This window comes from Hemisphaericaspora subhashii (genome assembly GCF_019202705.1).
Source record: "Hemisphaericaspora subhashii strain CBS 10753 chromosome Unknown scaffold59, whole genome shotgun sequence".
NCBI lineage: Eukaryota > Fungi > Ascomycota > Pichiomycetes > Serinales > Debaryomycetaceae > Hemisphaericaspora > Hemisphaericaspora subhashii.
This window is the reverse complement of record NW_026057329.1, coordinates 44,691-72,112: the sequence shown is the minus strand read 5'-3', so window position 1 is coordinate 72,112 and position 27,422 is coordinate 44,691. Positions and strand designations below refer to the sequence as shown.

General features: G+C 34.2%; 10 protein-coding genes across 10 annotated transcripts; 4 read left to right on the top strand and 6 right to left on the bottom strand. All coding sequences in view use genetic code 12, as the record gives it.

Moving 5' to 3' along the window:
* Window positions 1–1,372: 1,372 nt before the first annotated feature.
* Window positions 1,373–3,688, top strand: J8A68_003856 (mitochondrial 2-oxodicarboxylate carrier; the record flags this gene model as incomplete). The annotated part of the gene is made up of 2 exons (XM_049407755.1): window positions 1,373–2,198; window positions 2,580–3,688. The coding sequence occupies 2 exons, from the start codon at window positions 1,373–1,375 to the stop codon at window positions 3,686–3,688; spliced, it is 1,935 nt and encodes a 644-aa protein (XP_049262881.1).
* A 24-nt stretch (window positions 3,689–3,712) lies between these two features.
* J8A68_003855 (uncharacterized protein) lies at window positions 3,713–6,340 on the bottom strand (the record flags this gene model as incomplete). The annotated part of the gene is made up of 1 exon (XM_049407754.1): window positions 3,713–6,340. One exon carries the CDS (start codon window positions 6,338–6,340, stop codon window positions 3,713–3,715), a length of 2,628 nt encoding a protein of 875 aa, XP_049262880.1.
* A 423-nt stretch (window positions 6,341–6,763) lies between these two features.
* Window positions 6,764–9,550, top strand: STE13 (Ste13p; the record flags this gene model as incomplete). The annotated part of the gene is made up of 1 exon (XM_049407752.1): window positions 6,764–9,550. One exon carries the CDS (start codon window positions 6,764–6,766, stop codon window positions 9,548–9,550), a length of 2,787 nt encoding a protein of 928 aa, XP_049262879.1.
* A 380-nt stretch (window positions 9,551–9,930) lies between these two features.
* On the top strand, window positions 9,931–12,078 carry NOC2 (mRNA-binding ribosome synthesis protein; the record flags this gene model as incomplete). The annotated part of the gene is made up of 1 exon (XM_049407751.1): window positions 9,931–12,078. One exon carries the CDS (start codon window positions 9,931–9,933, stop codon window positions 12,076–12,078), a length of 2,148 nt encoding a protein of 715 aa, XP_049262878.1.
* An 88-nt stretch (window positions 12,079–12,166) lies between these two features.
* On the bottom strand, window positions 12,167–13,972 carry CWT1 (Cwt1p; the record flags this gene model as incomplete). Its single annotated transcript, XM_049407750.1, has 1 exon — window positions 12,167–13,972. One exon carries the CDS (start codon window positions 13,970–13,972, stop codon window positions 12,167–12,169), a length of 1,806 nt encoding a protein of 601 aa, XP_049262877.1.
* A 1,172-nt stretch (window positions 13,973–15,144) lies between these two features.
* J8A68_003851 (uncharacterized protein) lies at window positions 15,145–17,097 on the bottom strand (the record flags this gene model as incomplete). Its single annotated transcript, XM_049407749.1, has 1 exon — window positions 15,145–17,097. The coding sequence occupies one exon, from the start codon at window positions 17,095–17,097 to the stop codon at window positions 15,145–15,147; it is 1,953 nt and encodes a 650-aa protein (XP_049262876.1).
* A 1,134-nt stretch (window positions 17,098–18,231) lies between these two features.
* Window positions 18,232–21,708, bottom strand: J8A68_003850 (DNA-directed RNA polymerase III core subunit; the record flags this gene model as incomplete). Its single annotated transcript, XM_049407748.1, has 1 exon — window positions 18,232–21,708. The coding sequence occupies one exon, from the start codon at window positions 21,706–21,708 to the stop codon at window positions 18,232–18,234; it is 3,477 nt and encodes a 1,158-aa protein (XP_049262875.1).
* Window positions 21,709–21,970: 262 nt separating this feature from the next.
* J8A68_003849 (TFIIH/NER complex subunit) lies at window positions 21,971–23,524 on the top strand (the record flags this gene model as incomplete). Its single annotated transcript, XM_049407747.1, has 1 exon — window positions 21,971–23,524. The coding sequence occupies one exon, from the start codon at window positions 21,971–21,973 to the stop codon at window positions 23,522–23,524; it is 1,554 nt and encodes a 517-aa protein (XP_049262874.1).
* Window positions 23,525–23,627: 103 nt separating this feature from the next.
* RNR3 (Rnr3p) lies at window positions 23,628–26,195 on the bottom strand (the record flags this gene model as incomplete). The annotated part of the gene is made up of 1 exon (XM_049407746.1): window positions 23,628–26,195. One exon carries the CDS (start codon window positions 26,193–26,195, stop codon window positions 23,628–23,630), a length of 2,568 nt encoding a protein of 855 aa, XP_049262873.1.
* A 342-nt stretch (window positions 26,196–26,537) lies between these two features.
* On the bottom strand, window positions 26,538–27,133 carry J8A68_003847 (uncharacterized protein; the record flags this gene model as incomplete). Its single annotated transcript, XM_049407745.1, has 2 exons — window positions 26,538–27,064; window positions 27,121–27,133. The coding sequence occupies 2 exons, from the start codon at window positions 27,131–27,133 to the stop codon at window positions 26,538–26,540; spliced, it is 540 nt and encodes a 179-aa protein (XP_049262872.1).
* Window positions 27,134–27,422: the final 289 nt, after the last annotated feature.

Sequence of the window (27,422 nt, the reverse complement as noted above, 5' to 3'; positions counted from 1 at the left end):
TTCCATGTTTGAATTGTAATATTTTGCAACACATTGTTACATTCATCTAGGAATTGACTTCATTGGACTATGAATCGTGTACTACAGGGAAATGATTCATATTCTTAAATGAAATATAGCATGAATCTTCAATTCGAATGCTCAATCTACGTTGACCATATAATCCACTAACTTTTGTTTTAGGTAAACACATTTCCAAGTTCTTAAAGGAAATCTCAGTCACCTATTCACGTTGTATTTTTGATGACAGCACTTCTAATTCTCTACACAAGGGAAATCAGGTTTGTGTCGAATTCAAACATTACTGATTACTGTCGTACGATTTGCAAAAGGAGTATAATTAATTTATCCAACACATAGGGAAAACCATTTATAATTGTTTCATCATGCATGACATGACATATATGTCTTGACACTGAAGATTAGAATCTCATCCACTTCTTATATCAAAGGTTTGTAATCATATTTGTAGAGTACGTGCCCGACTAAAAAGCGGTTTCTTGTCATTCCATCAATTTAGAGCCGTTACATATGCCAAAAAAACAAACCTGGCTCCCCACCTCACATTTCCGAGGGTTAAAGTCGCGCTAGATCCAGCGATCTAAAGCTTAGACAGAAGTGAACATTTTAGGGTTAATTCTCCAAGAAAGACGCTCCCATTTAAATTAGCCACTTATTCAATAATCAAAGAGGCAGCATAATTACCAGTGCGGTTCAATTTGTTGCAAATCCGTATACATAAATCTTGTGAGGCTTTCGGGTAAACCCGGAAATGACTAGATTCTGAAATGCGCACGACAATACGAGAGCCCTATCGCCGCTACCGGGTAAATAAAAACAGTTGCGGAAATACAGGAAAAAGACACACCATTGCAAATGCCAATAGAAGATTGAATTGATAGTATGCTTAATAACTTCAAGACGCGACTGATATTAACAATTATAACTTCAAAATCATGTGATATTAAGTAGTTTGGTTGGGAATTTTCTTATCTCCAGAAAAGGGACTCAACGCTGACCTAAAAATTTTTTCCAATCCGTCCCCCCACTTGAATTTTCCCCCTTCCTTTTCTCCTTTTGTAATTGTTTATTGTTTGTGGAAAATTATTCAAAATTTACCGCCAACACTTTTTAAAGATCCTCGAGGGCGAAGGTTCGAAAAAAAAACTTTTCCTCTTTTTGATGTTTTTCTTAGAGATCTTGAACAGGTTCAATCCATTGCTGTTTTAATTCCAATTGGTCCATTAGCTATAGAAGGATAAAGACGTTCAGAGAACACATTCCAACCATTGATAATTTCCGAGTCATTATACATAATAGATACTATACACAACTAACGTTACTATAAAAAACATTCCTAATTACGAACACGATGTCTGATCCAAAACCATTACCATTTATTTATCAGTTTATGTCTGGTGCCATTGCTGGTGTTTCTGAAATTCTTGTTATGTACCCATTAGATGTGGTTAAAACTAGACAACAATTAGATTCTACTAACATGTACAAAGGTACTCTCAATTGTATACAGAAAATTATTAAGGAAGAAGGATTCTCTCGTTTATATAAGGGTATTTCTGCTCCAATTTTAATGGAAGCTCCAAAGAGAGCTACCAAATTCGCTGCTAATGATGAATGGGGTAAATTCTATAAAAATTTATTTGGTGTTCATAAAATGACTCAACCATTGGCTGTTTTAACTGGTGCAACTGCCGGTGCTACCGAATCTTTTGTTGTTGTTCCTTTCGAATTAGTTAAGATTAGATTACAAGATAAAACCACCACTTTCAAAGGTCCAGGTGAAGTTGTTAAACATATTATCAAAGAAAATGGTATCTTAGGTTTATATAAAGGTATGGAATCTACTGCTTGGAGACATATTTGGTGGAATGCAGGTTATTTCGGTTGTATTCATCAAGTTAGATCATTAATGCCAAAGCCAAAAGATGGTAAGGAAAAGATTTTAATCGATTTAACTTGTGGTACTATTGGTGGTACTTTTGGTACTATTTTAAATACTCCATTTGATGTTGTCAAATCTAGAATTCAAGCTGGTTCTACCAGATATAGATGGACTTATCCTTCCATTGTTTTAGTTGCCAAGGAAGAAGGTTTTAGTGCATTATATAAGGGTTTCCTTCCAAAGGTTTTGAGATTAGGTCCAGGTGGTGGTATTTTATTAGTCGTTTTCACTGCTTGTATGGATTTCTTCAGAACATTGCACGAACAAAAATAAAAGAAATTGAGGATATAAAAAACACTTTATCTTTATCGATTGATTTTAGTAATATATATATACATTTCTACTTACCCATTCTTACACCATTTGGTTGATATCTATACTACTGGTAGTAAAGTCGTTTGACTGTTGTAGTTCTCTTAGCGGTATTACAAAACCCCACAAAAAAAAGAAATTGATTAAGAAAAAAAATTTTCTTTATCAGTGTGATTTTATGCGACAAATTAACAATATTGTGCCGTGGGATTTCGTAATTGAAACACAAAAATTCTTTCTTCTTTCTTTATTCCCCATTCTTTCTTTATTCAAGTTAATCTCTTTTGTAATTAGAAAGAGATAGCTAAAGAGTTAATTAATATCCACGAAGAAATAATTGCCATGTCGTATAGGGGGTATATGTCCGCATCAGCACCTGCACCATCACCAGCCTCCTCGGCCACAGCTAACGGTTACACAGGTCCCAACTTAAATGTAACCTTACTTTGTCCAGAATGCAAACAATTCCCCCCTGATTTAATAGAAAGATTCAGTGAAGGAGATATAATATGTGGAAATTGTGGACTTGTACTCAGTGACAGAATAGTGGACACCCGATCAGAATGGCGTACATTCAGTAATGATGATCAAAATGGAGATGATCCTAGTCGTGTAGGGGATGCTGGAAATCCCCTTTTGGATCAAGAAGATTTATCAACCATGATTTCATACGTTCCGTCAAATACTAAAGCTGGTCGAGATTTAACTAGAACACAACTGAAATCGTTGGTGGATAAGAAGAATAATGCATTGACTTCGGCATATATCAAAATTGGAGAATTGTGTAATGTTTATCAATTACCGAAAACTGTTGTAGATGCTGCAAAACATTTATATAAAGCCGTGAGAGATGATAAACTACTCAGAGGTAAGACTCAAGATGCAGTAATGGCAGCGGTTATATTATTGGGATGTAGAAGAGCAGATGTACCCCGGACATTGGAAGAAATTAGAGCATTAACAAATGTTCCTTCTAAACAAATTGCAAAAGTGGCAAGATTAATTAAAAAGATTATTCATTCGCATTTAGTAGCAAATCCACAATCATCAATCGTAGAGGAAACTACCAGTTTAACTACCCATTCTGCAGAAGATTTGATCCGAAGATTCTGTTCTCATTTAGGATTGGATCCACAAGTGACAAATGCGGCTGAACATATTGCGAGAAAATGTCAAGAGCATGGGATTTTGGCAGGAAGATCTCCTACAACTACTTCGAGTACAGCAATCTTTTTGGCTGCCAAAGCATTTGGAGTAGATATTACTCAGCAGAAGATCAGAGACAAGACTGGGGTTAGTATTGGTACAATCAAGAATTCATATAAGGTGATGTTTGAGAATAAGGAAAAATTAATCGATCCATATTGGATTGAATCAGGAAAAGTTAAATGGGAGAATTTGCCCAAGAGTTAGTATACTGTATATACATTATAAACTTTATATCCTAATTAATAACGCATTCTGAAGAATTTCAATCATTTCTTTATCTTCTATTGTTTGCGAAGACAAGTATTCAAACGTTTTCGTGTTCATGTATTCTCCAGTGGGTGATCTTTGGATTTTTGAGCTTTCTGAAATGAACTTTGTAATCTCTTTGACAAACTGTGGGGAATCAAAATCAAACTCAAGAACAACCGGCGCCTTATTTTCTTCTTCGGTTTGCGACTCCTGCCTGGAGAGATGGAATTTCTTATTAAAGTGGTTCATACAATAACTCAACCTTGAAGTATCAGCCAATCGAAACTTGTCAATAAGTTGTTGTATAGCTTCAAAATTTAATAATATATTATAAACCAAACTATAATTAATTGAGAATCTTTCACTAGAACCAAAAATACTAGATCCAATCTCTTCCTCTGTCATTTGTACCACCAAGCTGAATCTTTTATCTAATAACAAATCAACAATCAAAAGACATTCCTCAACTAAACATTTCAAAACTTCTTGATTCAAATGTTTCGAATTAAGTATATCCGGCTTCTTCAAGAATTTAATCAATCCGAATAAACTATTATTGAAAGAATCCCAATTATACCTACCTAATTTAATTGCTGGATCTTGTTGGAATTCCGTCAAGATTTTATATGTCAAATTCAACCCCAATCTAAAATTAACCAAATTTAATCTATTAGTTAAATTAAACCTAAGTAAATTCTGAACACAATCAAGAATATAAAATAAACTTGATTTATACCCCTTTTTACCAATATCAAGTGGGATATATGGTAATTTTTGATGACATAATTTCCATTTATATTCATTAATTTGAAATGTCTTTAAATTATTCACTTGACTAGTTGTGATATTCATTAATGAAAATAAGATTATTTTTGTTAATGTTTGAGTCACCGGTGATCGATATTGATATTCAAATATATATGACAGTAAACAAAGGAATATTTCCAACATTTCTAAATATTTCATTTCTTCTTCAGTACGAGCTTCTATATCTTTATAATATTCATATTTTTGCTTGGTTAAAATATTCAAAAAACTGGAGTTTTGGGTTAGTGTATATAAATTCAACATTACTGGTAATAATTTCGATAAATCAAAATCACGATCTTCATGAACACCTTTCTTTTCCAATTGGGTCATTTTTAATTCATATATTCTTTGTAGATCTTTCAAAAAGAAATCAGTGCCTTCTTCCAAGAGACTCAAATGTTTGTTGGACAGATTCGCAACCAAAGAAAGCGTATCACAATCTGAATAAAGATCGGTTTGGAAAGTTAGCCAACTCAATATAGAATTTCTTTCAACTGCCATTAAATCAGGACGAAATTGATAACAATAATTAAATTCCATACAGAAAATAGGTAAGAATTTCATATTTAATTCTTCATTAAATTGTTTCCAATCGTATTCTTTACTGAATCGAGATATTTTCTTATATGGATTTATGGATGTAATTGAGGTGTTGGTAATATCTGAACCGATTACTCTGTCAGGTAATACACCTTTTGGAGTGTTTGTCATTGCACCCAAGAATAAATATAATGTTATTAATGTTTCTGCTGACAATCTGACCTTTGGCGGGAAATACTTTATGCTGTCATCATCTAGAATTATCTCTGTAGGACTGGTTATTCTCATTAATGATTCCATTACCCCGGAAAAGTCAACCTCGTGGAAGGTATACAATAGTTCCTTGATTGTGTTGAATTCCTCATCGGATGAAGAAAGGTTTTGGGTATGGATTGAAAGATAGAATGATCTGACAGTTTGAGTAAGGAAGTAGATGGACTCTTTTAACGCTGAAAGAAACACGAAATTCAGCTCATCACTTTGCTCGATTTCTTCAATACAACTTTCCATATACCATTTTAATCTAATTAATAAATCAGTCAACCCGGATTTGTTCAAGTCCCAATTAGAAAACAACATTGCAATCAAATTGGTCTTATTTATAGAAACAACACTACGTGATGCTTTCTTGATACTATTAGATGACTTGACAAGACAATCAAATAATACATCAAATACTTTCAATGTATTAATAATTAACTCAACCCTAGATTCATCATTCAACTGATCAAAATCTCTGGCTGAAGTAAGATCTTCAGCACTTGCCAGTCCCAGACCACTGTCAACATTACCCAATCCACTAGAAGTACTTTGATTTCTTGAATGAGCACCGGCACCACTCAAGGTACTAAGATCATCACCGTCATCATCGGGACTTACTATTTGTGTACTTGAATTATTTAGCGGAAGTTTGACACCAAGCTCAGCTAGATCATTACCATCGTCATCGCTTGAAGCAGAAGCAATTACGGGTTGTGCTTGTTGTTCTGGGGATAAGGGAGCATCTGAACCTGTCAGTTCCGGGTATTTAATTGCATCACAAAAGACATCTAATCCAGTTTGATAAATAATTTGAAATGTTTTCAATTTTCTATCAGAATCAATAGAAGATGATAGAATATCTTCAGCATTGGATGTTAATACTTCAACAAGATCTTCCTCGTTAATGATGGTTGTAAAAATTGCTTTATAAAATTGATCATCATTAAATTCATTAAAGATATCTGAATATAAACTATGTTGATATTTATGATTCATTGTCAAGTCTGTCAATTGTCACCCTCTGTATCTCTGTAATGTATCTGGTCCCTATAAGTTACAACTGTCTGGATGTGTTGTCTCAAAAGGATATCCCCTAGTAGGATTACGGAGGATTGAAAATAATTTTTGTGTCAATTTTCACTTACATTATCTCAACCTGTAAAAAAAATAGACATTTTGCATATTGACTTATATTTTACATGTTAGTCCAATGACACCTGTAAAATAATTTTCAGGCTCGTTTGGCGTCCCAATTAGGAAATAGGCAAAGAATCTACCATTACTTTCTTAGAGTGGTACCATTCATGTATGAAATTATATGGAATGGTTACATTTTAGAGATTATAAGTATTAGATACATAGATTATTACAGTTAGACATACCATAAACCTAATCTTTACAGTAATTCCTATTAGTAGAATGTTTACGCGAAGTGATGGGCCTTCACCAACAGCCGAAGAATATGAATTGGTAGATGCACAAGATTTCCATGAAGACTTAGAAGCAGGAGACATAACAACCCAAGCAGGAAGTTCATCTGAAGAACCGCTTACACGACTGCGCTCCTCAGCTGATTCGGATTCTTCCGACATCTTTCAAGATATCAGCAATTATGCATCCAAACAATCACTTGAAATTGACGATTTTCATACGAGCCCAACGTTTCAATCAATATATATGCGATATAAGAAACAAGGCTTCAGTCGAAAGTTTTGTATAATATTTGGTCTTGTAATACTAATCCTGTGGATTGGTAGTGTCTTGCTATATTCACAACTTCCACCGCTGCAATTAGTATCGAAATTTAAATGGCAAACTGATGTTACTGTAAGTGGACAAAACATAACTTTGAATGAGTATAGTCCAAATTATAAGAATATAACAATAGGCAGTGTATTATCAGGTAAATATGCCACATTTATGGAATATGTCAGATGGTTACTGCCAAAACAGTATCCAAAAACAAATGAACAAACTGGTGGATATTATATGACAATGGACCCAAAGGGAGAACTTGTACTTAAGAATATTAATAATGAGAAATATAGCTTAAGAGTAGTAGAGTCCCGCCAGTTCAGTTATAGAAACAATTATTTCATTATACAGGATATCATCTTGAATCCAGCCAAACCAATCAATGATCCAAATACCATCCATATTTTAATTACAGATAGACTAGCACAATGGAGACATCTGTCATTTGCACTTTATTGGCTATATAATCCTGCCACATCCAATTATACCCCAATACAACCTCCAGAAATTAGAGATAGGTTGGAACACGAAGATGAAATTTGGAAAGAACCGGCATCACTTGAAAAACTACACTATGCTGAATTCTCCCCAAATGGGAAATATATAGTATTTGGATTCAATCATGATTTATATATCCAAAACCTATCAACTAATGAAATTCATCAAATAACAAATGATGGTTCTCCCGACATTTTCAACGGGAAAACCGATTGGGTATATGAAGAAGAAGCAATTCCCAAAGATCGATTAATATGGTGGTCACCAGATGAAAAAAATCTCATATTTGCAAAGATAAATGATACATTAGTTCAAGAATATGAATTAGATTATTATGTAAAAGAGAATACCGAAATTGGAACTCAATATCAACAACTGGATCAAGAGAAAGTTGAAAATGTAAATCAATACCCGATAAAGACTTCCATCAAATATCCGAAACCAGGGACTCATAATCCAATCATATCGCTATATAATTACAATCCAGAAACGCATTCAGTTACAGAATTCATAGATGGAGATAAGTCCTTAGGAGTGGATTATATTCTTTATGATGCAAATTGGATAGATAATAATAATTTCCTAATGAAACAAACAGATAGAACAAGTTCGATACTCTCCAAGAAATTATACAAACCATCTGAGGGTAAGGTACATGTTATTGAATCTACGAATGTTTCTGAATCTGGACAATGGGTTGAAAAAATGCAACCAGTAACCGTCATACCCAAAAACAATAATGATCGTGATGATGATGATGATGATGATGATGATGATGACGACAAGTCTGGAGCCTCGTATATTGATAGAGTTGTGATAGATGGAAGAATCAAATTGGCTTTACGTAAAGGTGCAGATGCAGGAAATCCCACATCAATATTAACAAATAATGAAGATTGGGATGTGATTGCTGATTCTCCTGTCGTATATGATGCCCAGGAGAACTTTGTGTATTTCTTGGGTACCATCAGAAGCTCGATGGATGCACATCTTTTAGGGATCGATTTAGGAAATCACAACCAGTTGATAACTATCACCGATATGGACAAAGATGGATTGTATGAGGTTCACTTTTCTCCAGATGGTCAATATTTGAATTTATTATATAAAGGACCAAACCAACCCTGGCAGAGATTGATTAATATGGGAGATATACATGATTATCTCAAAACCGAAGGAGTTGATCCTAAGAAAGTCCAACAAGAAATTATTTCCGAAGCACCAATAATCAATCCATATGATGAAACCAAATCCGCCCTCAAGGGAATCAATTTCCCCACCGTCACATTCAAAGAAATCAAAATTGATCAGGATCCAAATACCAAACAACCCATAAAATTGAATGTTAAAGAAGTACTCCCTCCCAATTTCAATACCACATCCGGCAAGAAATATCCAATTTTAGTTCAGGTATATGGAGGTCCTGGGTCACAGTCTGTATTCAAATCATTTGAAATTGGGTTTTTAGAAGCCGCTAGTGCACAATTAGATGCGATTGTCCTATTTGTAGAACCTAGAGGCACGGGAGGGAAAGGATGGAAATTTAAATCATTTGCCAAGGATCGAATTGGATATTATGAACCACGCGATTTATCAGTATTAGTCTCGGAATATATTGCTGCGAATAATAAATTTGTTAATAAAGAAAAAGTAGCAATTTGGGGTTGGTCATATGGAGGATTTTCGACATTAAAGACATTAGAATATGATAAAGGGAAAACATTTAAATATGGAATGGCAGTTGCTCCGGTTACAAATTGGTTATTTTATGATTCCATATATGCTGAAAGATATATGAATAATCCAAAAACCAATCCCGATTATGCCAAATATGCCAAAACCAATGATATTGAGAGTTTTAAATCGATCAAAAGGTTTCTTATAATGCATGGTACTGGAGATGATAATGNAATGATATTGAGAGTTTTAAATCGATCAAAAGGTTTCTTATAATGCATGGTACTGGAGATGATAATGTTCATTTACAAAATCTGTTGGTATTTTTAGATGAATTAAATATGAACAATGTTGAGAATTATGATGTTCATTTCTTTCCTGATAGTGACCACGGTATTACGTATCATAATTCTGGTGTCATTATCTATAAGAGGTTATTGTCATGGTTAGATAAAGCATTTAATGGGAAGTTCTTATAATTAATCATTTGTATGGTACTGCATATATGATATCCATCGCTTCGCTTGAGATTTTTTTTTTCAGTTCTGATTTTCCTCATCGCAGGAATCGTTTTTTAAATTTAATTTTCTTTAGTTCCCTTCTTTCTTTAGAGTATAGACTGATTAATATAGACATTAACGAATAGAGATATAACAATGGGGAAGACATCTAAACAAACCAAGAAGTTTCAAAACAAACATTTGAAACATACCATTGAACAACGTAAGAAAGTCCAAGAACATAATAAGAAATTCGCTACCAGAAAAAAGGGAAAGAAATCTGATGATGCTACAACCACCGACAAGCCAAAAAGGGCAGATGGAAAGGCTAAAGAAGTCTTTGAAGATATGTCAGTAGATGAATTCTTTGCTGGTGGATTTGAAGTGCCTAAGGAAAAGAAGAGCAAGAAACAAGCAAACAAGAAAAAGCAAGAATCCGAAGATGAATCCTCATCTGATGAAGAAGATGAAGATGCTATGAAGGAAAGTATGAAGAAATTGGAAGATCAAGATCCTGAATTTTATAAATATTTAAAGGAAAATGATAACGATTTATTGGATTTCGAAGGAGTTAATCCTTTGGAAGCTATGGGAGAAGAAGACTCTGATGAAGAAATGGATGATGAAGAAGCAGCAGAAGACGAAGAAGAACAACAACCAAAGGGAAAGAAAGATGCCGGATCCAAGGTGGAAATAACTTTACAATTAGTTAAGAAATGGGATGAACAACTTCAAAAGCCAAGTCCAAAAATCATTAGAAACATTACTATTGCATTTAAAGCAGCTGTTAATATTAATAAATCAGATGAAGAAGATTATAAATATTCAATTACTGATCCAAATGCTTTTTCAAGTTTAATGTTATTAGTTCTTAAGAAACTTCCAATTGCCATTCAAAAGTTAATCAAATACAAGACCAACCCGCAAGGAGTTAGAACAATTCCTCAAAAGAATCAATATTTAAGTCAAATTTCCAGTATATTAAAATCTCATGCTGGATCCTTTATTGTATTATTAAAAGATATTACCAATACTGAAACCGCTGCATTGGTCTTAGCTTCAATCTATGAAGTGATTCCTTATTATTTATCCCATAGAAGATTATTAAAAGAAATCTTATCTTCAATTGTTGATGTTTGGGCAAGTACAATAGAAACAGATACCCAAATTGCAACATTTGCATTCTTAAACAATGTTGCTAAAGAATTCCCTAAATCAGTTCTTGAAACTATTTTGAAATTAACTTATTCATCCTTTTTACAAAATTGTAGAAAGACAAATATTCATAGTATGCCCCAAATCAATTTCTGTAAGAATTCTGCTGCTGAATTATTTGGAATTGATGAAGTATTGAGTTATCAAGTTGGATTTGAATATGTTAGACAATTAGCTATTCATTTAAGAAATAGTATTAATGCTACATCAAATGCTAAAGAAGGTTATAAGACTATATATAATTGGCAATATTGTCATTCTTTGGATTTTTGGTCAAGAGTATTAGCACAACAATGTAATCCAGAAAGAGAACTTATGAAACATAAATCAAAGGAATCTCCATTAAGACAATTGATTTATCCATTAGTTCAAGTCACTTTGGGGACTATAAGATTAATCCCCACTGCCCAATTTTTCCCATTAAGATTCTATTTAATTAGATCCTTAATGAGATTATCACAATCCACTGGAGTTTTCATTCCTATATTCCCCTTGATTTCAGAAATCTTAACTTCAACAGCCATGACTAAATCTCCTAAGAATGTTAATTTACAAGCAGTTGATTTTGATCATAATATTAAAGTGAATCAAGCATATTTAGGTACAAGAGTTTTCCAAGATGGATTATGTGAACAATTTTTAGAATTAACCAGTGAATTCTTTGGACTTTATTCCAAGAGTATTGCATTCCCTGAATTGGTAACTCCTGCTATTTTAACTTTAAGAAGATTTAGTAAGAAATCAAGAAATGCTAAATTTAATAAACAATTACAACAATTGGTTGAAAAATTGAATGCGAATGCAACTTTCATTGCTGGAAAGAGGTCAAATGTTGAATATGGTCCTTCTAATAAAACCGAAGTTCAATTGTTTTTGAAAGATTTTGAATGGGAAAAGACTCCATTGGGTCAATATATTGTTGTTCAAAGACAAGCTAAAGAAGAGAAATTGAGAATTTTGAGAGAAACTTTAGAAGAAGAAGCTAAGGCTAAGAAACAAGCTAGAGAAGAACAAGAAGATGATTCTGATATAGAGATTGATGCCATTGAAGCTGAAGATGAAGAAGAATCTGAAGAAGATGAAGATTAGAAAACAAAATAAATTAATATCTATTAGATTAGTTTAATAATACATTTGTACACATAATTACATATAAATAACTTTCAATCACCTCTTCTTAGGGATCAATTGGAATGAAATTCCCAACAATACAACTTGGAATATTATACCTATCTCTTCTAATTGTAAAACTAAAACAACAACTCTTTCTCTTCACCCCATCTTTAGTTCTTAAATTACAACTCGTCAATACCGCTTTTTGACCTTTATCAAATGCAATTGCCCCATATTTCTCCCAAAAATTCACCGCACTTTCTTCACTCATCAATTCATATATTGCCAATTTCCCATCCTTCAAATCATCAGCAGTCACCCCTACAAGGGAAGCAAATTCCTTATTTCCTCGATATATCTCCCCAGTACGTCTCCATAAACAAGCCGGTATGGCCATCGAGGTGAAAACTCGATCATAATCCAACAACATTCTTTCAAAACTTTCTTCCACCAATACTAAATCAACATCCTTCAACGTTCTTGCAATTGCCCTAAAAGCGGGACGGAAGATAGATAAAGGTTTAAGAATACGTTGTCGACTTGAAATATTCATATAATTGTCCATATAGTTTTGTAATCTAGCATAACCCTTGGCATAATTATATGGTTGTAATAAACCAGCTTCAAGTTTTGCCTTAATGACTTGTTTTAATCTTTCCTCGGGGGAGATTTCCGTGGTTGGGTCAGCAGCGGTGAGGAAGAATTTATCTCTTGCTGAATCGGAAATAACTGGTTGTTCATTATTATTGTTATTATTTTGTTGTTGTTGTTGCAGTGATTGGGGTGGTGGTGGGAGTTGTTGAAAACTTTGACTTCGTGATTGCTGAAGTGGTTGTTGATTCAGGATATTATTACTACTATTCTGTCCTCCACTTTCATCTCCTGGGAATGTAGATCCGGAGAATAAATTAGCATTAGGTGAGAATGATAATCCATGTAAATTAGTAATACTATTATTTGATGGAACATTAGTATCATTGAAATTGTTCTGTTGTTGATTTATATTGTTATTATTTCCAACTGGGAAATTCAACATGGCATTAGGATCATCAGTTAATGCTCCTTGTACTAATTCTGGGTCGTCAATCATTGATAAGAAATCATTTAATGAACTGAATTCACTTCCTGCATGTTCAGAATAAAAGAATGGTTCTTGATTATAAGGCAATGTTTGGGAGAGAACCGAGTTTTGGAGAGTTTTAGGCTGGAGTGCTGATTGATATTGTTGAGGTTGGGGTAATTGCTGCTGTTGTTGTTTTGGTGGTTGTTGTGGTTGTTGTTGAAGTTGCTGTTGCTGTTGTGGTTGTTGTTGTTGATGCTGCTGTTGCTGTTGTTGTTGTTGACCATACTGAAGATCATAAGATACTGACTCAACTTTAATATCTGCCTGTGAGGCTATAGGCGGTAATGTAGACATTGCTCTTAATGGCGCAGCGTGAGGTTGAGGTTGTGATAACGACGATGATGATGATATAGTACTAGCTCCACCTTCACTTTGAGTCTTTCTTAATGATGCTGCCTTCTTACGTTGTCTTGTATTTGAAGGTTCGTCGTAACAAAGATGTCCAATACCTCGTTTAATACATCTTTGACAAGGTCTTGACTCATCACAAATCATATGAGATCGACGACAATAGACACAAGCAATCTCGACTTTCTTTTTCCTGCGTTTAGAAGCAGCCTTGGATGATTTGGATCCGGAATCATTATCCGATGTCAATGATTCACTTAAGTCTAATGTAGTATTATTATTGTTTGTGTTAAGCTCTTCATCATAATCCTTTGTTGGCGGCTCGGAGATATTGCTATTATTATTATTAGTTTGTTGTCCCGGGGCTGGGTGTTGATTAGTAACCAAATGTTCCGACATCTCGTTATTATCCGGTATGTGTATCTTTGCTTGAAACTTGAAAATAAAAGCCAAAACTAAAAGAATCCTTAAAGATTTTTGTTTATAGATTCAGCCGGTTTTATTTATATACTTGAGAAGTAAATCTAGAACCTATTCTGGTTGAATGGAAACAATCCTTTCAATTCATGCAAAGGAATTAAAACCAGTAAGAAATGGAAAAACAAAAAAACCCACAACAATATTTTTTTTTTAATTTTTTTTTTTGTTGGCGGAGAAGAATTAATTGTCACGTGACCATTGGAGTTTTTTTGTTAAGAGAAAGTTCGGAATATTCCGGGTGTACTAGCTCAATTAGATCAATTCAAATTGTAAATTACTACGGCTGCAACTACTACCTCTCCTATATGGCTGCAAACTAGTTTTAGTCAATTGTAGAATAACAACGAGAAAGAACTTTTGTCTAACCAATTTGATCGAAAATGTTCAAGAAGGTTAGGTATAAACTCCTTCCCCTCAATAACTCAAAAAATCCGTCTTAGAAATATGACAATTCCCGGAATTAGCAACCAAATACCCAAATACCAGGGAGAAGATGATAAAACTGAGTCAGGCATTAGTTACTCTAATTTCCGAAAAGAAAGATCCAATTGAAAGAAACCCTGACCTGCATCACATCTAGAAAATAACGGTATGTTTAATTGTTTAAAAGTTTCGTTTATCTATCCAAACCCTCTTGGGGGGGTATTTTTTTGCTTAATTCGCTGCAGAGTTGATTTAGATCTGAATAATAACGGGGAACACATTTACAGAAAATATATCTTTACCCCCTAGATAACTAGCCATGATTATGCCCCGGGATTAAGGACCATCTCTTTGATGGGGTATCTACTTGTATATGTATCTTTCTTCGTGATTTGTGGAGTTAAGTGACAACCAAAATGTCTTATCCCTAAATCTCCCGTATGGTGGGGAGCGCAAACACCGAGCTGTCTTGGTTGGGCTAGAAACTTCTATCCAAAAACTCCCAGGAACCAACACTAAGTCTGCTCCATAAACGTAGTAGAGATCCAGAAATACCGTCAAAAATAATTCCTTAAAAAACCTACAAAAAATATAAAAACCTGAACTAAACCTATTTAAAACATAATAGAACACCTGCCATTTTTCTCCATACAAAAAAAACAATAAACTCACTGGTGAGTCTCCATATGCTCGAGAGTAGATACATCATCATTATCACCCCCATGATATTCCATCGTTTCGTTACTTGATCCGCTTGACTCAATAGAATTAGAATCCTGATGTAGTTGTTGTTCTTCACTCGCACTGACAAAATCCCCAGAATCAATACTCACACTCAATTCCAACCTAGAATCTTCTTTGGAACCAGGTTCACTTTCATTCTCTTCCTCTCTGCCTGAAAATCTACTCAAAATCTGCAGTGGTTTTGAAATTCGAAATGAATGGGTAGCTGATACAGGTGGTGGTCTAACCAACTTATCTGCGGGAAGTGGGGGTGATTGTGCTGGGGTGAAGAATGACATATCCGTAGTTTCTGATACTCCACTACTAGGTCCGACAATCACGGGAGGAGGAATTTCTTCATTTTGAACAACAGAATGTAATTCATTTCCTTCCGATCTGGTGACACTAAGTTCTCGAGAAGATGACCCCACAGGAAATAATCCATCACTATATATATCATCCTCACTCTCTAAACTTTCTTCTTGAGATGGAGAAGGATCAAAAAACGGAACCAAAACACCAGCTTCTAAATCATTAGTGCTCCCATATTCAACAATTTCATCATCACTTCCTAATAAATATGTACAATTTGGTTTTGTTAAAGTTGAATTACATAATGGACAACTTCTTCTAAAATTTATTAACCAATTCAGTAAACATTTCTCATGAAAGAAATGTTTACATTCCAATACTAATAATTTTGATTTTAATGGAATATATTTTTCTAAACATATTGAACATTTATATGCGGGATAAAAATCATCAGGGGCGGTAATTACATGTAAGGAATCTTTTGATGATCTTACATCAATCCCACCGACTGTTATTTTATGTATTGATAATGAGGATCCATTTCTAGAAGGTTTGGGGGATTCATAAAGATCGGTGGTTTCGGAATCACGGGGGACCATATTGGTTTGGCCAGTAACTTTTAAATACTTTTGGAAAAAGGGGGCAAGGATTAAATGATCTATATTGAATATGTATACCGGTAATTGTTTTACCATTTTGGCATTTTGCATATTGATTTGTCTTCTACGAATCCGTTGTCCACAAACTATCATAGAATAGAAAAAAATGATTAATAATGGTGGGGATAATACCATGGATAAAATAATACTTAACCAACTTCCAATATAGGCGGTTCTAATACCAATTGGTAAATCCTCTGATTCTATATTTGATAAAGTCATGAAATCTTCATTGGTTATAAATAAAATAGGAGTTCGTAAAGAACCATCTTGATTAAAATTATTCAGAAACATTGTAATTAACCCTCGATAAGGTTCATCATTAGCAATAATAATACAAGTTGGATCTAATTTTGATTCAAGAACATTAGTTACTTTATCAACAAATGTACAATCACCTCTAAGCACTATAATTACTTTATTCTTGAAACCTTCCAATTCTTCAGGATCTTCCGGTTCAAATTTCGTACATGCATTATGAGGTAATATCCGATAGTGACTAATCATATTATAATTCAACACGGGACTGAATGAAGCATATCTACTAATCAATTCATGAGTTGTTATATTGTTAGTTGGGAAAGTTGGAATGGTTGTTGTTGATCTATTATAACTTATAATTGCATCAATGGGGAAGAATGAATTAACGACATTATTCAAAGGATAATCAATATCACTTTCAAGTATTCGAGAATCATTAGTAAGAGTTCTTCGTCTTGGATGAGGATGATACAATGTTCCATCAGGGAAATGTTGATCTTTAAATTCTCGGATTGAATTCTTGGTTAAATATAATGCATCTTCTAAATCAAGATGTGATGAATTCTTTTGATTGATTAAGAAGAAACTAAACAAGATTGCTGAACAAATTAAAACCAACTTTGGTTGGAATATGGATCTTGTTGGTTCTGGTTGTAAGGGCGTCATTATTCGATGATGTGAATGAATATGACCATTCAGAAGTGAAGGTGGACTCATTTCCCTTCGTTTCTTTTAGTTAGTTATAATGAGATCAATCTATGTATCTCTCTCTAAGGGTATACACTTCTTTCTTCTAATGGTAGAAAGGTGGGGGGGATGTGAGGTAACAAGTGTGGCGTTGGTTGTTGTGGTGGTGTAAAAGTGGTTGGTTAGTAATAGGAGATAGCATACGAAAAGATTTTTTTTATTAATAGAGTGAGGCTGACCGCCTTTCCCCCATTTGTAATTAATTACAGTAATTAAGATTTTGTGTGACAGATAGTAAGCAATGTCGCATGACCCCCCGAAGGATTTTTAAAGTTTATTAAGAAATCATACGACATTTTATGAGTACTATAAAAGAGAGACACTTATAATAAAGTTGTTCACTTATTAATCTAAATTTTTATACAATTCTTCAATGCTGATATGTATATATACAATTTACACTTTGTATATCATTCTTCAATGCTATGTCAAAATACCCTCAAAAGAATGATATAAAAGAATGGAAATTGGCTAGAAATATTCAATGTCGTAAGAGTTTATATAATAAAAATTGCTGCAAAAATTCATTTGAAGAATGGATTTTCATCATGAGATTGATCATGGACGGGATAGTTCTTAATCAGATCAAGAAGTTTCAGGAAAGGGCAATGAAAGAATTATCAATATATCACCTTACATCCATTCGCAAGGGATGTACTCCAACAAATGGGCATCTTCCCGAAGTGGAATAGCTGCAAATATTTCAGAGAATGATGCAGTTCCACGCCATCGGGCATGAAGATGCTGCTGCCATGCTGCTTACAACCTGCGTCTATTCAAAATTTCTTGTTAAGGATGATACTTTCTGGGAATTGCGAGAACTGGATTATTCATATTTAGAGCTTATACTATTCTTCGAACCACCTTTGCAACAAGCTATAAAGTAGAGCAAGTGTTCCTAATAATGAAATGATTATTCCAGAAGCACCGTTAGTTTCCAACAGTTGGAAGGAAATGTGGGATACACATTTGTTATTCGTTACTTTTTTTAATTATAATCTCTATTAATTATGAATACATAAATAAAATCTCTTTTTCATTATACAAACTATACTAAAAGACATCACCTAATCTTAATCTAGGTGCAATGTTCATTGACAATAATTCTTGGAATAATAATTTTGCAGCATATGGAATAGTCATCTTGATAACATTTTCGGAACTCTTACATGTAGTACACCAAGAATTATAACCCATTAAACCACATTTATTACAAATATCAACTTCAAATGCATCAGATGAAATCATTAATCTTTCTAGCAACAATTGGGAAGCACCGTATGCAATAACACAGTCTCTTTCCATTTCTCCCAATCTTAACCCACCATCTCTTGATCTACCTTCTGTAGGTTGTCTTGTTAACACGGCCCTTGGACCTCTTGCTCTGGCATGCATCTTATCTAAAACCATATGTTTCAATTTTTGATAATAAATTGGACCAAAGAAAATATATGCTTGTAAACATTCTCCAGTAATACCAGAATATAACATATCTTTCCCTGAATATGAAAATCCTTTTTCAACCAAGATCTTAGACATATCTTCCAACTTAGAACCTCCAAAACATGTCCCATATTCCAAACTTCCATTCAAGACACCTGCTTTACCAGAGATCAATTCAATCATTTTCCCAACCGTCATACGAGATGGAAAACCATGTGGGTTCATAATAATATCAGGCGAAATCCCTTGATCATTAAATGGTAAATCTTCTTGTTGGACAATAATACCACAAACACCCTTTTGTCCATGTCTAGAAGAGAATTTATCACCCAATTCTGGTCTTCTAGTTTGTCTAAGCAACACTTTAATTAATGCTTGATCATTATCACTAACGGACATCATTACTTGATCGACATATGATGGTTCAGGACCCTTATAATAAGCAGGAGTTTCTCTATGACTTTCAACATTTGCCATTTGGTCAGGATGACCTCCTAATGAAGATTCCCCAGCATTTGTAGGAACACATTTATTGGCATATACTTGACCATTCTCAATTCTTGCGCCAACTTCACCTAATCCATCTGGACCTAATGCTTGATGGGGGAAAATCGCATTTCCATCCTCATCAACTCTCATACCAGAAAGAATATCTTTGGTGTGGTTAGGATATCTCTTTAATTGAATAGTATTCTTACGAACAACTTGACAACGACCAAACCCTCTATCAATGGATGCTTTGTTCAATACCAAAGCATCTTCAATATCATAACCGGAATAAGACATGACTGCAACAGTAGCATTCTGACCAGCTGGTAATTTATCATAATTGATCAATTCAATTGTCTTGGTCTTAACCATAGGTTGTTGAGGATATACCAGGAAGTATAACAATGTATCAATTCTTCTGAATTGATTATAGGCTATAGCACCAATAGCTTGCTTACCCATCGCACATTGATATGTATTTCTTGGTGATTGGTTATGATGGGGATATGGAATCAAACCGGCAACTGCACCCAATACTGTAAATGGTTCAATTTCCAAATGGGTAACACTTCCACTTGGATGTTCTTGAATGCCATATTCGTATAATGCAATCAATGAATCATTTTCTTCATTGACATCCAAATATTCAACTAATCCATGATGTAAGAAATCATCAAAAGCCCATTCTCCCTTTCTTAATTTTAATAAATGTTCAGCAGTAACTTTTGGTACATCATTCTCTACAATAATAAGTGGACGACAAATTCTACCACCATCAGTGGCGATATGAACTGCTTGTTGATGGGTGTTTGTATAAATAGAAACAAATTCTGAAACTTTCCCAGCTCTTCTTAAACGACGGAAATCAGAAACAAATCTTGCCGGGAATCTAGTAGTACCCGCCAATGTACCATTAAGATAGATCCCAAAATTACCTTCATTATGTAAAGTTGCTGAATCTATACGTAAAATAGGTTCACAACCCAAAATAAGACATAATTTTTTAATGGGTAGTTCTTCATCATCAGTTGTAATATGAGTCATTAATGCCAAGTTTTTAACCAAACCACACGCTTCCCCTTCTGGAGTATCAGCAGTACATAACATCCCAAATTGAGAAGGTTGTAATGCTCTTGGACCAGAAACTTTTCTCGATTTTTCGAATTGGGATGAAATACGAGTCATCATACCCAATGCTGAAATGTATGATAATCTTGATAAAACATGGGTAACACCTGCCCTTTCCATCTTGAAACGTTTTAAGGACCAATTACCTGTTGAAATGGCTCTATTTAAACCCATAGTGATATTATTTGAATGGATATTAATGGACAACAAAGCATCGAATTCAGAGGTCCTACTTGGTTTTTTCAAAATCTTATCAATATTGGCTTTGAAATCAGAATTAAACTTCTTGAATAAATCTTCAAATAATAAAGACATCAATTGACCAGCTAATTCCAATCTCTTGTTCCCAACATAATCTCTATCATCTACCATTTTTGGATTATCCATAGCCATCACAACACGTCTGGCCATAGTGGCAATATAAAGTGCCTTTTCTCTAGATTGTAAATCTGAAACTGTTAAATGGGCAATGATAGTTGTAGAAATGGCTTCGATACCTTCTTGTAATTGTGACAATTTGGGTGCACCGGCTCTTCTAATGGTTTTCACTCTTTTACCAACATAGTTTAATGCTTGCTGTTGGGTGAATACTTCTAAACGTGCAGCTTCTTCAAAATTAACAACAAAAAGGTCTTGATAAGAGGGATTATTACCACATACTAATTGCAAAATTTCTAAATCGGATGTTATACCAGCTGCTTTCAATACAATAACAATTGGAATATCTTCACTAATGGAATTATGCTTTAAAAAAATTTTATCGTGCTTTGTTATAACGTATGTTTTGGATTTACGTTCATGAGTGGAAGAAGTAACTGATGCTTGAACCAATCCTTTCTTTTCATCAGCTTCCACAATAATTCTATTCTTGGATAATTGTTCTTGAACAAGGATAACCTTTTCAGTACCATTGACAATAAAGTATCCTCCTGGATCTAATGGACATTCATCAAACCTGGCCATTTGGGTTTCATCTAATCCATCCAAAAGACATTTGTTAGATCTTAACATGACTGGCATTCTTCCAATCTCCAAATCTTTATGCATAATAATCTTACGTCCTCTTGTATATTCAATATCAACATAAATAGGTGCAGAATAAGTCAAATCTCTTAATCTACATTCATGTGGAGGTAAGATTAACTCCTTAGTACCAGGAGCAGATGAAGATTTATGACCCACTCTAATATCTAAATATTTCACATAAAATTCTGGATCAACATCAGATAACACCAATTCATTGGCCTTAATGATTTTCTTTAAATCAACATCCACAAAATAGTTGAAAGAATCCAAATGTTGTTTGACTAAACCTTTAACTTTTAAAAATGCTGGCAATAGATTCCATTTATCTTGTGCTGTGTTGATCTCATCGGTCAATTTCTTTCCTTTATATTCTGGTTTAAAAAGCTCACGGAATGCTTCATCCGATTCGGCAGCAACGTGAGAAACTCTCCTCTTCGGTGGCATCTCTCTCGTTGTGTTTATTGTGTGTTGTATTTGCTTTTGACTGAATCAAATGGTTTCTTCAAGTTTTGCAACACCATCTCCCTTTCGCTTCCCTGTCTTCCCTCATCCTAAATTTTTTTTCCACAACACAAAAATTTATCACGTGATTAGGAAGTTCCGAATTTTCATTTCCGGTCTTTAACCAAACAGTCATCGAAAGATTTATGAACCATTCTTTATTCTTGATCACATATAAGGTACTAGGTTACTTTGTGAGAACACAATGTCGGGAAGTAATTTATTCAAAGCTACTGTCAACGAATATTTAGAAGGTCTTCCAAAACCAGTTCAATCCAAATTATATGAAGCACCAGCAACATGTTTATCCATTTATAGATTGCTTTCTCCCACGGCTAAGTTCTTTATCATGTCAATGATATTCAACGAAAAACCAATTGCTCTAAGGGATTTAGACAGATGGTGTAAACCGCTGGCAAGAAAGTTGGAATACGAAGCACTTAAACGTTTAGAATCACTTCATTTAATAGAATATGATAGCAGGGGATCTCATATACGATTGAATGCAACTTTCCGACAAAATTTTCGAGATTGTCTAACTGGATCTCAAGAACCAAATGCATTTGGAAGTATAAGTACAGCCGTGGATAAACATCAAGTAGATGTGGCATTTCTTGATTCATTTGCTTCTCAAAAATGGGAGACTATTTTGCATTTCATGGTGGGGACGGAATCAACTGCTACTCCTTCAAGTTCGGTTTTGTCATTATTGAAATTGGGTGGATTAATGGAAGGACAAGGTAAGAGCGCCGCGAATTTGAAAATTACTAATACGGGGTTTCAATTCCTTTTGCAAGACGTAAATGCTCAAATTTGGACTTTATTGTTACAATATTTGAATTTAACACAAGAATTAAATATGGATCCAGTTGACGTGTTAAATTTCATATTTATCCTTGGTTCATTGGAATTAGGTAAAAGTTATGCAGTATCAACCCTAAGTGCAACTCAAGTGAGTATGTTGGCAGATTTGAAAGATTATGGATTAGTCTATCAACGTTCAGACACATCAGGAAGGTTTTATCCAACAAGATTGGCAACGACATTAACCTCGGACTCAGCAGCATTAAAGACTCCATCGATGGCAATTGAGCAATCTGTTGAAGCTTCAGAAGGAGATAAAGAACAACAACAAATGGCAACTCCTGCAAACATGCAAGGATCAGTTATTATCGAAACCAATTTTAAACTATATGCATATACAAATTCACCCCTCGAAATCGCCATTTTAAACCTATTCGTTCATTTAAGAACAAGATTTTCTAATATGGTATGTGGTCAAATAACCAGAGAATCAATTCGAAATGCATTATACAATGGAATTACGGCAGAACAGATTATAAAGTTTTTGGAAACCCATGCTCATCCACAAATGAGAATATTAGCGAAAGAGAAATTGGACAAAAAGATTGAATTCGATACAAGTCATAATATTAACACCGCAGGTGGTGCACCTCAAAGTCAATCTGCCAGAGCAGATGGTTCAATTGCACAACATAAATTAGAAATCCTTCCACCGAATGTTGTGGATCAAATCAAGTTATGGCAATTAGAGCTTGATAGAATTCAAACTTTTGATGGATATTTATTTAAGGATTTCCCAAATCAACAAGAATTCGATATTTTGTCAACATACGCGTCGGAGCTTGGTGTATTGATTTGGTCTGATAAAGTAAAGAGGAAGTTCTTTGTTACGAAAGATGGAATGTCACAGGTGGCTGATTATGCCAATAGAAAACTAAAAAGAGCAGGTAATTAAATTAAACTATTAAGCTTTAAATATATATACAAGTAGCCAAAGAGTTTTTATTTTTAATACAGGGTAATGTTTCGGGGTATCATAAGCAAATATTATTACAAATCTAGCCAGAACATGATTGACAACTATCTGGATCATCGATATTACATGACAATGGGGTGCTGTCATAAATACTATATTGGGATTCACTAGGCTCCGATTCTGGGGTTCCGTAAATAGATAGATCTTGATTTGCCTTCACTGCGTCAGCAATAAATTTACGTTTGACACTAACATGATCAACTTCGACATATCTCTTACGCTTAAGTTTACTTGAATCCGCTATTGCATTATTTTTAACCTTTTTAGCTTCTTCTAAATCAACAGTAAATTGGATTGCCTTTGATGCACTTTGTGTTCTTAAATAGTACATACCAGTTTTCAATCCCTTTTCCCAGGCATAAAAATGACAACTTGTCAATTTTCCATATGTTGGATCTTTCAAGTGAACATTCATACTTTGCAGCTGATCAATAAACTTACCACGATCAGCTGCCATATCAATTATACCTTTCTGACTAATCTCCCACACCGTTCTATACAATTTTTTGATCTCATCGGGTATACCAGGAATATCTTGAATAGACCCATTATCCATGATAATCTTATTTCGAGTTGCCGAATTCCATAATCCTAAATCTATCAAATCTTTAATCAAGTATTTGTTAACAACCTGATATTCACCAGCAAGTACACGTCGATTGTATATATTCGACGTATATGGTTCAAAGCATTCATTAAATCCTAAGATCTGTGATGTTGATGCAGTAGGCATGGGTGCAACTAATAAAGAATTCCTCAATCCAAAGCTTTTAATATTCTCTTTCAATGAATCCCAATCATCATACAACTCCGATGGTTTGTGATCCCATAAATCATACTGCAAAATCCCCTTTGAGGCAGGCGATCCTTCAAATGACGCATATGGACCTTCGACAATTGACAATTCAATTGAGGCTTCTAATGCAGCGTGATAGATAGTTTCAAAGACTTGAATATTCAAAGTCCTTGCTTCGGGCGAATCAAATGGTAATCTAAGCTCAAGGAATAAGTCAGCTAATCCTTGCACTCCCAAAGCCAAAGGTCTATGTCTCTTATTTGATCGTTCTGCAGCTTCTATTGGATATTTGGTAACATCTATAACTTTATTCAAATTTTTTATAAGAACTTTGGTTACAGAATGAAGTTTTGCAAAATCAATTTCTAGCACTTCTTCATCTCTAATAAGAACAGTTTTCAAAAACCTTGGTAATGCCAATGAACCTAGGTTACAACATGCTGTTTCTTCTGGGGAAGAATATTCAATAATCTCACAACACAAATTGGAAGACTTTATTGTTCCCAAATTCTTTTGATTAGATTTGAAATTGCAAGCATCCTTATATAGCATATAAGGTCCTCCCGTTTCTATTTGAGATTCCAAAATAGCCATCCATAATTTATGTGCTTTCACAGTTTCTACGGCCAATCCCTCCCTTTCATATCTCTCATATAATTCAACAAATTCATCACCATAACAATCGCTCAACCCTGTCGCAACATTCGGAGAAAATAATGACCATTCTTTATCCTCCTTAACTCTCTTCATAAATAAATCCGGGATCCATAATCCATAAAACAAATCTCTAGTTCTATGTTCTTCATTACCATGATTCTTCCTCATTTCCAAAACATCAAAAATATCTCCATGCCAAGGTTCTATATATACAGCAAAAGCTCCAGGACGCTTTCCACCTCCTTGGTCAACATATCTTGCGGTGTTGTTAAACACTCTCAACATAGGAACTAATCCATTAGAAGTACCATTGGTGCTCGCAATAAATGATCCACTGGAACGAATGTTATGCACATGAAATCCGATCCCACCTGATGCTTTAGAAATTAAGGCAGTCTCATGTAAGGTTTTATATATCCCGTCAATGGAATCGTCCTTCATACCAAGTAAGAAACATGATGATAGGTAATTAAAACTACTTCCGGAGTTATATAATGTTGGTGAAGCATGAATGAAGTATTTTTGTGACATCAAGTCATATGTTTCCATTACTGCATCTAAATTATCAAAATGGATCCCTATTGCAACTCTCAAAAACATAAATTGTGGGGTTTCCGAGATTTCGTCATTCATTCTTAATAAATAGGAATTCTCTAATGTCTTGATTCCAAAATATGTTAATTCAAAGTCGCGAGATTTATCAATCAAATTGTTCAAGAATGATGCGTTCTTTGTCACCACTTCATAAAACTGATCTGAAAGAAGGGAATAGTCATTTAATTTAAGTCGATTCGGCTTGTATTGTTTTAATCGTTCAACATTCTCCGAAAAACTATAAGTAATCTTTCTGTGAAGTTTCTTTACTTCGATTCTTCCAGCAAGAAGCGCGTAATCAGGGTGATATATGACTCTACTGGCTACTACTTCGGCCATAAAGACGTATAGTTGTTCAATAGTAACTTCTTCCGGTAATCCTTTCGCGACATCGTCAACGAGGTTCTCGAGATACAATTGAGATTTATCCAAACCATAGCAGAGATCCTCCAAGAAGATTAATATCTTCTCTTTCTTGAATTCTTCCCGTATAGTCTCACCCACCCTGAGATCATCTATTATTATAAATGTATTGGTTTCCATGTCGCCAAGAAAGTAAGAGCCCTTCCTAGATTTCGTGATAGCAAAATATATACTCCTCGAGCAAAAATTATTCCCGCGTTTTTCAAAGTGAACTAATGTAGTTAACTAGGGTTTGTGACCTTTATTGAATATGTATTTGATAGATGCGCGTATAACACGTTAGATTTGAGATGAAAGACTGCTATAAATTGATGATAAATAGGTTCGTTATGAAGACCCTTATGCAATTCGCACAAAATCACAAAGGTGAAAAAAACTGCATCTCATCACTATTCCGGTTTGGGAAATGGTAGGAGGAGTGGCAAAATCTTATTTTCTGTTGCAAATATTGCGTTTACCACATCATTCATAAACCAAGGAATAATCCAAATGTAATAACTTATATAGATCCCTCATAGTAAACTCATCGGTGAATTCTGGAACATCCTTATCTGGCGGTTTATGAGTCTTGAGAAAATCATTAAAATTATCAATCACTTCTTGTTGTTCCAACCCAGACAACATCTTAAACTCATCAGATTCAACATATATCTCGAAATTATTCTCCATCTCTTCAACCCCATAACTCTTAGATTCCTTCAATTTCTCCCATTCTCTAATTTGAAATTTCTTATATCCTCCAATTCGTTCAATCTTAATTGAAAAATCATTATATAAATAATTCGAAGCCATTTGACAAATATTCTTCCATTTCGTAATCAATTCAACAACTTTTCTTTCTTCATTAACATAGCTACAAGCTTTCGCCAATGTGTCATTTTTCATTTTCCAATACTTTAATTGTTTGTCTAATTGAACCTCTTTTTGAGTTGGAGAATTATTTGCAACCAATGGTTTGAAAACCTTATACAACCTTGAACCTTCTTTTCCTATTGTATTAATAGTTAGTAGGCAATTCTAGATAAAATATGAGCTCTGTTCATACCTTTGACTTGCATTCTGAATAAATGAGTTAGATAAGACTATTGAAGTGAAGACAACCTGGTGTTTAGTTAAGGAAGTTGGCAAAAAACATTTGGCAACCAAAAAAATAAAAGCTCGCACTCAGGATCGAACTAAGGACCAACAGATTTGCAATCTGCTGCGCTACCACTGCGCCATACGAGCTTCTACATTTTTAAAAAAATTCATCAGAAATTCACAAGGTGTAAATTTATATCACGTGACAAAAATGTTTTCGTTTATATTGGCCTGAATGTTTAGGTAGTTTTCTGTCTATTTGGTTGA